The 11,984-nt window shown below is 39.8% G+C and overlaps 1 protein-coding gene across 1 annotated transcript in view; it reads left to right on the forward strand.

Annotated features, from left to right (window-relative positions):
- KCTD16 (potassium channel tetramerization domain containing 16) overlaps positions 1–11,327 on the forward strand; it is a 223,093-nt gene extending 211,766 nt beyond the window's left edge. The window contains exon 2 of the mRNA XM_081091778.1: positions 168–11,327. Within this exon, the coding sequence (XP_080947904.1) occupies positions 168–622 (455 nt within the window). The 3' untranslated portion in view covers positions 623–11,327. The remainder of the gene's footprint in view (positions 1–167) is intronic.
- The last annotated feature ends 657 nt before the right edge of the window (positions 11,328–11,984 follow it).

An 11,984-nucleotide genomic window follows, 5' to 3' on the forward strand; every position in this document is an offset into this window, starting at 1 on the left:
ACCTTTCCCTCCATGGGCCTGGCTTCTGGGTGCTCTTGTTGCAGCCCATCCTGAGTGCCACACCACTTGTAAACACATGGCTGTGTGTGTGTGTGTGTGTGTGTGTGTGTGTGTGGCTATGCTGCTACTCTGGGCTTTAATCACTTGGGTCCTGTGCTTCCTTGCAGGTGAGCCTTCTAGGTGGTCATCCTCGCATTGTGACTGCTGCTGCAAGAACGGCAAGGGTGACAAAGAAGGGGAGAGCGGCACGTCTTGCAACGACCTCTCCACCTCCAGCTGTGACAGCCAGTCCGAGGGCAGCTCCCCCCAGGAGACGGTCATCTGCGGGCCGGTGACACGCCAGACCAACATCCAGACTCTGGACCGTCCCATCAAGAAGGGCCCGGTGCAGCTGATCCAGCAGTCGGAGATGCGGAGGAAGAGCGACCTGCTCCGGACTCTGACTTCCAGCTCCAGGGAGTCGAACATGAGCAGCAAAAAAAAAGCTGTTAAGGAAAAGCTCTCAATTGAGGAGGAGCTGGAGAAATGCATCCAGGATTTCCTCAAGATCAAAATCCCAGACCGGTTCCCGGAGAGGAAACACCCTTGGCAATCGGAACTGTTACGGAAGTACCGTCTATAGGGCAGGGCCAAGGTGGGAGGAGAAACAAACGCTGAGCATTTTGAAATTGACCTCCTAAAGAAAATTCATAGTCGCTAAGAGAAACAACAACTACACATTTGTTAGAACACAGTGCCCATCGATATACTACTGCCTATTTACCTAATTCACCTTAACACGCACATCCACAGGGTAGATTTCTTTCCAGGTGGGGAAGTATAAGAACATCTTTTTCTCTTATGTGTTAGTTTGTTAACTTGGTCCCATGTGCTGAGTAGATGAAATGATAGCCAGCTCCGTGAGAGGAGCCCAGAGGCCTTGAGAGTCATTTATCCCCAACTGGTTTTTCTGTCATCTTCTACCTCCCTCCTGTGAACCAGAATATGGTAGAAAGACATCTGGCCCAGTGGCATATGTTTGATTTTTCTTAATTTTCCTTTTCTGTTTGTTTATGGGGGCAGGGGGTGGCAGATTTATATGACTTTTCACTCAAATCTATCATATGCCAGTTTATATTGACTCCGCATGCATGAGGATTTGTGGGACACAAGCACAATGCAGTGCGTACACACACAGTGCACGTGACCCCAGGGCCTGGACAGCCAGGGGGTTGCCTGCTCCCGCAGCACTCGCTCAGACAGAGGGCCTCTGCTATTTTCTTAAAGCCCTTCTGGGAAGATTGCCCAGCCTCTCTTGGCAACACTTTCTAATGTCAAATAACCCTCATCATCAAGAAACTGTCTTCCCTTTTTTCAAAATTAACACCCTCAGGCTCCATTTTACCGCGTTGCTCTTTCTCTGCAATCAGAGAGGGTGAGAAGAGCTAGTCAGACATTTTTTTTACTTTAAACAAACATTCATATCCACAAAAATCACTAATAAAGGCCCCACACTCAGCCTTCTCCACTCTGAGCTGAGCATTCCTTCTCTCACTGCTTTCCAATTTCTTACTGCCCATGTTTTATGGTGTGGCCTTTCCACACCATCCACATTGAATTCTCTGCGTTCCCACATGGTCATGGAAGTAAGCACACCACACACTTCACAGTTGAATCAGGGTCCAGCTTTTTATTTCTGAGGGAATTTTATTCTAAAGACCTCCTAATAATTACTCATAACTTTTCACACCTACAGCGATACATTGTCACTTTCTGGTAGCCAGTTGTGTTTGCCTTTGGGACTTGGCTGTGTCCATACTAGGATTGGCTGTCACTTCTCTCATATCTGAACAACCCAACTAGACAACTAGAACTCCAAAACGGAGGTTTTGGCTTTCTAACTATCTTTCTTGATTACATCCTTGACCTTTGTAGACACAGCCAAAAAGAAACTGTTACTAGCCACCCAGCCATGTGACTCTGTATTCTATTACTCTACCAATAGCTCTTTCATAGACTTAATCATAAATGCAGATTAATAATCCAGGTTTTATTTTTAGCATTCCTCATGCATTTCAGTGGGAACTGAAAAATAATTTGTTAATCATTATTTTTCTGCCAAGTGCTCCTAATTTTTTATTGTGTGTTTGTGTGTATCTGTATGTATCATCACAGGTAATAAAGGCAACTGGATGGTGTCTGTAGGAGGGAACATAATGACCAATTGCTTCTTTTTGAAATATTTCACTGATGCATCTTTGTATTATGTAAGAGGTTCTGTCTTGATTCCTGTTATTAGTGCCCATTAGTATATGGATATCTTTCTGAATTTTTGTAATTCTTGCCTTTATACCAGTCTGACAGACTCAGCCAATGTTTCCTTGTTGTGATGATTTGAATAGAGTTTAAAGTTTTACTTAAGTGAAAAAGAAAGTTTATTGGGGAGTTGAGTTATCAAGAGAATTATAATTTATGAAGTTAATTGCTTTTCTTTTACGTATTTATATAGTAGCAGACATTCTACCTTAACTGCAACATAGCTTTGTAAAGCCTACCAATATTATCTTCATTCTTTTCAATATTTCTTACCACATCAAAACACCATCCTACTAATAATAGAAGATCCTTCAAAGAATCACAGAACTTAATAGGTCAAGAACAAGTTGAATTGAATGAAGATAACCTCAAACTTACTTAGGTCAAATGACTCTTGTGATTCTACTGGAAGTGCTATCAAAGAAACAGGGCTTAAATAAAATGACAAAGTCCCAATTTTCTTAAATTTCAGAGCTGACTGTAATGGCATCCAGATAGAGACACATGAGTAAGGATTGGAGAACTAGTATGATGATAGCCAACCCACTACTTTGACTACATACTTTAAATAGTATGTTAAACACTTCAAAGAAAATATTCATGGCATTATTTCTATCCCTTGACCTGTCATGAAGTTTTTTTCTGCTTAAGTACTCTTTATACCCCAGTGAACAAAACTAATGGTAGGAAATTTATTTTAGAAAACAACATTTCATCTGGGTCAGCTCTAGACTGATGCCCACCCCATATAGTCCAAATAACTGACACAACAATGTGTTCATTTGCTTGACTCTTGGTATAGAGATGGATGTAGACATGGTCAGGGAAAACCTCCAAAGAGGTACCGAGTAAATGGAAATCTTCAGTCCTGGTTTGAGTGGAGTTATCAGGTGATATCGATGCAGCCTGCAACACTGGACATGAGTTCTGGGTGAGTTATAAGATTAAATTCTTTAGTGGCCCTGGTAGTCACTGTGATTCAGGCCTGTTTCCTAAACTTAAAATTGTTTTAAGAACTTTTAGCTCAATTCTGGCCCTTGTCATAATCAATATTCAAGAAGCTTCTTGTATATCGCCCTTGGTTATGACAAGGGCGATAACTTGCTGATATGAAGAAACTAATAGCATCCAGTGGGCCAATGGAATCAGGAGCCCCAACTTGAGTTGTTTCCTGGGAAATGTTCTAAAATCCAGGGAAGTTGAGGAGGCCACTGCCTACAAGTGTGTGGCTCTCCTGAAGTCAGAGACACATTCATAAAGTATTCTTACCCACCATCAAAAAGGGAGTGATCTGCATTCATCAAAAAAGGGGGGAAGACAGGAAAATGAAACTGTTAGCTCATGAAGGCTGTTTGCTCTCCCCCGCTAGGAAGAAATTGCGCTGAGATGGGCCATAAAACAACAAAGTGAAGTGGCTTCCACAATGTGCAGTGATGTTGTCCTTTGTAACTGTAGGCATAGTTTCCTTACTGGAAACATATGCATGGTGAATTAAAATAAAAGGGGAACAGTGTACAAACCCTAAGTGTTCCCTTCACTCTTTATTCCTCCACAGCTATGTTTACCCCCAAATGATTCATTGGGGGGGTACATATTGAATAAAGGGGAGTCACCATGGTGTTTTTCACTTTTCGATTGGCCTGATATGATTCTGAGGCAGCTCTGTCCATAGGCACAGATGTGTGTTGTTCATTCTGGGTCCTCTTAGTTACCACTGATTGAGCTTCTGGATTACTTTTGCTTCTCTGGGTTTTAAATTCCTCTCTGATTATCCTTTGTCTGTGCCAAGCAAACCATGCTCCAGTGAGAAAATCAAAGGCATATCTGGCATTTTGCAAAATTGCTTGATGCCAGCTCCCATAATGGGACCCAAACTTTGATTCTTGTACATTTTCCTTCACTACAATTTCAACTTTCCAACTCTGTGGTTCCTATTTGAGTGCTGGTATTTCTGCCATGCCCTGGAAGATATCCTGCCGTGAACTCTAAGTAACCTTGGTCTTCTAGGTGACCTTTACTAGAATTAATAAGACTTTCTGTAAACTTTCAGGTGGGATTCTTAGTTACCTCCACCTAACATAGCAATTTTCAAAGGAAAAATGAAGGCAGTTACTTCCTCTCCCCACCTTCCCTCCAGGACTCTGTGGCAGATAAATGTTTTGTTTTTTTCCCAATTTGCATGCTGGGTTATAGGTTTAGCATGGAGCATTTCTCTCTTTAATGTCTTGATATTGTTGAATCTTGCAATCTCGATGGCCCACTGTTTCCATTTATTTATTTTTCTTTTATATTGTCAAAATAACACACTAGAGAAAGAATCAGAATGAGCATTTTGTGTTCTGAGTCATGATGGAGTTAGAGGTCATTTGCACAGGACTGTGCAATGATTAATATCTGCAGAGAAATTAGACCAAATGGAAACTGCTGGAATGAGTTTGATTGATATTGCTTTCATCATTCTGGGTTTCGATGAAATGGTTATTGCTCTCCACCCCTGCTAAAAGAAAAGAGTCTTAAACTTTAATAATCACAGCGTTGTGATGCGACCACAGAGCTTACTTGTTTTAAATGTCTGTTTTTCTCATCTCGCTGTACACATTGAATGGGGATTCTGTTTTCGCTGACCTCCACTGCAAACTGTTTAGCAGTTGTTGTTTTTTCAATACTCAGTGTGCTCTAAAACTAAAGTCATGTGTAACACTTGTTAAAACAGAGCGTTCCTTCATCCTAGCCCCAGAAAGTCTGATTCAGAAACTTCAAGTAGGGCCAAGGAGTCTGTTTGGGGCTAGTATTTTTAATGAGTTGGATGGGATAGTCTGTGGCCTTACTTTGAGAAACTCTGTTATTTTAGAGACCATACAGGGGTCAGCTTTTCTCTCACTTCCTAGTGACACTCCCTTTTCACTACAAATAATTCAAAGTATGCAGTGTTTATTATCTTAAGAGAAAAGGCCCAAAGAAGACCATCCCAGGACCAGGGTAGAGTAAGTCCCATGATCCTTTTGGCCTTTCATCTGTCTGTCATCCATGACCTCTGTCATTTGTCTGACCTCTTCTCCATTTTGCATGTGCCTGTGCCTTTTACTTATTATTATTTTTTTTTACCAAACTAAAAGCTTGCATTAATATAGTTTTGTCCCTGGGTAGAGGGGAGCACATCTCTGAGTGAGATCTATCCTAATGATGCCCAACAGGAAATAAAAATAGTGGCCTCACCCAAGGAGAGTTGTTCATCTCCAGGCCCTTATGCAGTTGGAGTCAGAGGAACTTGAGAATGAGCTATAATTTAACTGTGTAAGGCCCCTAGGGCGGGTGCATTAACTTCACATACTAACATCAACAAAATTAATATAGAATTATCAGTGAATTTAGCTGTATTGCCTCAATGAAATCCTGAGTCATTGTCCAATTTGACTCAAGCAGGACTATGAAGCTCTCAGAGAGCTGAAGATCCTGATCTCCAACATTAACTAAAAACTTCAAGCAAAATCTTTGAGAGCGAATAAATAGAAAAGAAAGATAAAGAAGTGAGTTCATACAAGTGTTCATATTCCATGTGACATGGCACAAAGTTCTGTAACTTTCCAGTCACTCTAACCAGTGGAGATGGCAGTACTCTGATTATTAAGATAGAAAAATTTTGGCAGGTTTCAACGGTCCAGTTGGTTCTGTCCATATCACAGAATAGCTGGAGAGGTACCATTTTCCCACATCCATTCACTATAAGAAATAAATGAATGGCTTAAATTCATGCTTGTCAGGATCATCAGTGAGTATTTAAATACGGCTGCTGCCAAAGGAAAGTGGACAATGGTTAATGACACTAATGAACTTGAGCTGCTAGTTAAGGTGATTGATCGGGCCACAATTCTTTAAAATGTTAAATTTGATTCTGCTTGCCTTCCTTCTTCTACTTCCCAAGTCAAGCCCTTTAATGCCCCTGCTTCCTAACCTTTAAGAAAATGTCCCCATTGTTTGTGAACAAAGTGCTTTGTTTATTGGCCAAAAAATTGTTAGTTCCTTAACTGTCACCCTTGCTTTATTTACAGTGAAAAGGCTAAAGAAAAATGTGCCCAGGCCCAGCAACGATCAAGGGCTTTGTCCTAGGGCAGGGGGCGGTGATTTTCCTTTTAATCAGCCTTCTAACTGCTCTTACAGGCCAACGGGAGGATTTAATAAGTCTCCTTCCTCCAGCAACCTCTTCCATCTTGTCAATTTATTCGTAGTGTTGACCTTTAAACTAGTTTCCCTGCATTTGCACAATAAAACTCCACATTACTTCAGACGCCTCCGTGCTGATGTGGGCTCCATCCATCGGGAGTGGAAGCAGGACTGATGCACAAGTAGAGGAGAAGGGTTGCTTTATAATTGTGAGTGTGTGTTTACACACATGTGCCATTTTTAGGTTGGTGTTGAGTCAGTGGCTAATGCCCATGGTAGTACTATCCAAGTACCTGGAAAAGGTCTTTGGTTACAAAGTTTACCAGCTTTTAATTCAGCACAATGGTCTGTAGAAGGGTGTCAGTCCTTGAGAATGTCGAGAAAAACTTATCTCCTGGTGTGAAATTCAAATAATCCAGATTTCTGGGTAAAAATCATACTCATGTTCATTCATATAGTCAACTCAAAAAACAAAGAAAGAAAAGAGAGGAAGGAAGGAAGGAAGGAAGGAAGGAAGGAAGGAAGGTAGGTAGGAAGGAAGGAAGGAAGGGAAGGAAGGAAGGGAAGGAAGGTAGGAAGGAAGAAAGGGAGGGAAGAAGGAAGGAAGAAAAAAACCAAAACGAAACAATGCCTTGAAGTCTAAACATATGAGGATTAACGCTGATCGTCACAGTTTTTCTCAGTGTGCCAGTGGTCAATGGTTTATCCCTGTATGTGAAGGAAACCATTTCAGGAGACACTCTTCTCTGATTTGAGTGGGTTTTGTGCATTTCAGGCAGTGATTCTCACAGGGGGTTATTTTGCATCCCAGGGAACTTTGGCAATGCCTGGGGACATTTTTTATTGTCATTACTTGAGCGGTGCAATCAGCATCCAATGAATAAAAACCAGGGATGCTGCCAAAGGTTCCACAAGGCAGGGACAGCCCCTACAAGAAAGAACTGTTCAGCCCCAAATGTCAATAGTACTGAGGTTGGGAACCTTGAGTTAAGGGTTGGCTCAAAATTTTGAAGGAATTCTTACCACATAGATGATCTCTGGGTCAAAAGACAGGATGAAATAGAAGAATGATCAGTACCACCTTAAATCTGTATAGGGTTTATTTGAAGCTAAAAGCAATGATCTCTTTATGCAGATATGAACACTGAGATTTAGAAGGAGAAATGTGTAATTTTTTTCCAGGGTTTCAGTAGTGATGGACAGGCCTGGAGTCTGTCTCTGTCTTCTGCTTCAGCCTCTTTCTGCTTCTGAAAAATGACACTTCAGTGAAGTCAGAAACCTTAATAGCTACATATGTTTATTATAAAGCAACATCTAAAGGCTGCTGGCTTACTCACCTCACTATATAATTTTTCCTTCTGTTCTCTGCTTCTCTTTCTTCTACTCCGAGCAAAAGGTAGCAAGGAAGAATCCAGTCCAGTGCCCTCCTGAAAGTTATTAGCTATTTTAAATTGCCAATTCCATTAGAGTTGGCATCTCCCTAGGAGATAAAGGAGAGACAGATCTGGAGGAGTAGTTTTGCCTACCACAGACTGTGCCTTATGGCACAAGCCTTCTCAAGGGGCAGTAATATTGTAGACAAGTATCTGGTGGGTACTGTTATGCATGAACCCCAAAGTGGCAAGATAGTTTCCATGCCAGGAGGATTGCACCGGCAGCTGCTCGTTGTGCTGTTTTCAAGTTACCAGGGCCAACTTCATGGGAGTAAAATAGGTGCCTGTGTGTATGTGTGCGTGCATCTATCTGCTGTTTTCACCTTTTTGGCTTTTTAAACACCTTACACTTTGTTCAAGACAGGTCAGAAATCCCAATATGACTGGCTGCTCCAAGCGTCTCATCATAACTGTTCTAAGTTGGAAAAATGAGAGGCAGCTACAGTAAAGAAACTGCACTGAAATATATGTGTGAGAAAGGTGTGTGTGTGTGTGTGTGTGTGTGTTGCATATGTGTGTTTATGTATAAAATTTTGTATATATATGTATGTATGTTTGTACAACTATCTAAATCTATATCTATACATATGTATACACACATGAACAAATCTAATAGTTTAAAACTTTGAAATTTTGCGTTTGAGGGGTGATGCTAATGATGATGATGATTTATATTTGGTTTTCTAGATAGTTTAATATAGTTATATTTTCCAAAATTATCTTAAACTATGAGTGTATATATTTATTTATAGTAGAGAAAATATGATTAAAATACCTTGGCTTAACATCTATAGATACAAAATCAAACAAAGGTGCATTTGAGGAAAAGCCAAGCTTGTATAAACTGGCTTTCTTATTTAAACCATTTGTTAGAATTTCAAACTATGTGTTTTTAAACATGTGCATTAAAAAAAACACACACCCAAAACACACACACACACACACACACACCCCTCACCAAATGAACATGAAGATGTTTAGGAAAAAAATAAGAACACGTAAGTGTGTGATAACACAAATCCAATGGTTATCACGCTAATGGTACTTCACCAACACATTGGTTAATTTACTAACTACTTACTGATTTTCACTTCATCAATCATGGGGTTCCTGTGGCCCTACACAAATTGGAGGTGGAGCTCATTATCTGTTTAATTATTTTAAAACTATAGTAAATAATTTATATGTACATTGTAAATATATACTAAAGCTCAAGGGTACATTGTAATAATAACCAGTCACTTTCTAGACTCCTGCAAATAACTCTTTAAGCCTGTTTTATAGATACCATAATGGTTGCTCAAAGAAGGAACAACATAGTGAAATGAAAAAAAATATTAATGATCTGTTTTGGCATCCTGTAGACATAATGACCAAATGACTAAAATTTGGGTACTCTTAAGGATACAGTAAGTTATGTTTGCAGTCATAGCCACGTGCTTTGCATATTTTGAAGAATGTGAAAAGTGGTTTCAGTCAACCTATGCAAATGGAGCTTCCCTGGTGCTCCTTGGGACCAGTATGTCTGCACACAAGCCCAAAACATCAGACACTCAGCCTGGCTCCCAGTCCAGGGCTCAGCTCAAAGTCCAAGCACAGAGTCTGTCTCCCAGGGACCTGTCAGGATTGCTCATACAATCAGAAGCATTTGCAAACTAATCCAGTATGGTCATTCATTATTTGCCATAAGCTCCCTGCAGATGTGATCTTAAAAGCACACATGAAGAAAATTAACTTTGTAGCAATTAAATGTTCTAATTAGGTTTAAGGACTCTTGAAGAAGGAGTGATTGTTTTTCCCATAAATTTTGGAGCAAAGGAGAAGGTTTTGCATTATCTCTGGCTCCAAGTCCCTCTATCATTTTCTTTCATTTATTTATTTTGATGAGAATGTTGAATCAGGAGAATTTTCCTTAAAATATTCTGCTTAGTTTAGAAAAAGACAGATTCTCATATTTTTGTAACTCACACGGGTGGGGGGAGGGGGATAGAGAAGCGGGGGGATACCAACCCCTCATTACCATGTTTCTGATCTAAGGAAGTGGATTCATCAATTACTGGAATGGTATTATACTTAAAACACAAACACAGGGTGGGGAAGCTGCATGTCTGAGTCCCACTGCAGGCTGTCCATGGGGTCTGCCGTAAATGGGTCACCACTTAGATGAGTGATGGCATTCGGCTGTTTCTCTTATAGGAACTTGGTCAGTAAAGTCAACTGTGTTGCCTGAAGGAATTGAACTAATGATCTCAGTTGAATTCCTGTTCCCCTCATCTGTCAGCACCAGCTGAGCACTGGGTCAAACCTAACAAAATAATTGGTCCAAATTAAGTCGACATGTTTAAATATTATCAGCGCCATCCAGGGCACTAATAAAGACCCTGTTGCTTAGGTTGCATAGAGATCTCCAATGAATTTGTCAGGGATTCTCAAGCTCCTCTTTTGCTAGAGGAATCGGGATTGTGCTCATGTTCCTTTTCCTGACCTCATTCAAGTGCTTGACGACTTGGGTCAGTTAGTGGTACATTGATGTATACCAAGTGACACCCACTGAAATTACCTCTTCTCCTTTACAATGCAGTTCGCTTGTACATAAGTGTAATGTCAAATTGTTTACAGGTTCTCTTTGTGTGTAGTTGTGATAGCAGATTTAGCTCAAACTTTAAAGGAATCTGTTCAATGAACGGTGTTAAAATGAATGTGCTTATTACAATATAAACATCATTAATTATGGACTCACATGAATGCATGTCTATCCGTCGTCAATTCCCAGCAGCTCGGTTATTCAGCAAAAAGTCTGTGAATAGCAAGTATGCATAAACTATGTGACTCTGATAACTCAGTAACTGTTATTACCTTGGTATGTAACACTGTAGATTTTAGCCTGCTGTATTTCTTTCTTGCCTACTTGTTTTTGCGAGAGAAACATGGTAAATGATAGTACTACTAATTGTCCCAATGGAATTGCACACATTTTTGGCGATCATTGGTCCACCCATAAGGCAACTAACTGCCTTCTGATGGAGCAATGGCCCTGAGCAACATATAAATATATCCATACATATCTATGTATGCAATATAGACAATGCCAATTACTACTGTCTATTCTCACTGCCAATGACACAAACTACTATCTTATTTGGAATCATTGATGAATATAAAAATTAATTTGCTATTAACTGCTTTCATATTCTGTTCAGTTGTTATAATATGGTAAATGATCCAGGTGCGGTATCAGTATTGTAAAATTGTGTGGTGAACACTGCAAAAGTCATTCTGTGGATATATTTTAAAAGGCAGACAAGAAACTATATTTCAGATTCTTGTGTGAATATAATAATTACAGACATAGGTAACTATTTTTATGTGTTTCCATAAATGACTCCATTTCATATACGTTGTAATTTAGCACTGATCATAATAAATAATTTGGTAACATTTAGTTGTTATATATCTATATCTATTTTCAGTATACATAAGAGACTGATGATTCAACATGATTTCATGCTAACTCAAGAATTCTAGATGAGCCCTAACCAGTTTGGCTCAGTGGATAGAGCGTCAGCCTGCGGACTCAAGGGTCCCAGGTTCGATTCTGGTCAAGGGCATGTACCTTGGTTGCGGGCACATCCCCAATAAGGGGTGTGCAGGAGGCAGCTGATCGTTGTTCCTCTCTCATCGATGTTTCTAACTCTCTATTCCTCTCCCTTCTTCTCTGTAAAAAATCAATAAATATATTAAAAAAAAGAATTCTAGATGAAAGGTAATTACCACGTCAATTAGTTTATTTCTGGTTTGCTGTGGCAGCTTACTGAATTGGGTATAATAAAGACTTAATAAGTTGGTTATTTAAAATTCTTAGAATGAAATTTCAAGGAGTTGAGGCTTTGCCTCTGTCTTTTCTTAATTGGGTGGCTTTATGCTATCAAGCCTCTTTAAACCTCCGTTCTCCCATTTGTAAATAGGAAATATAAATAATAGATACCTCAGAAGGTTCCTGTGAGAATTAAATTACATAACCCAAGTAAAGCATTTAGAACAGTAGCTAGTATATTAAGTAAATGTTCAATGACCCCCTACCCATTCTTTTTACTA

Source organism: Myotis nattereri, assembly GCF_964212035.1.
Source record: "Myotis nattereri genome assembly, chromosome: 5".
Classification (NCBI taxonomy): Eukaryota; Metazoa; Chordata; class Mammalia; order Chiroptera; family Vespertilionidae; genus Myotis; species Myotis nattereri.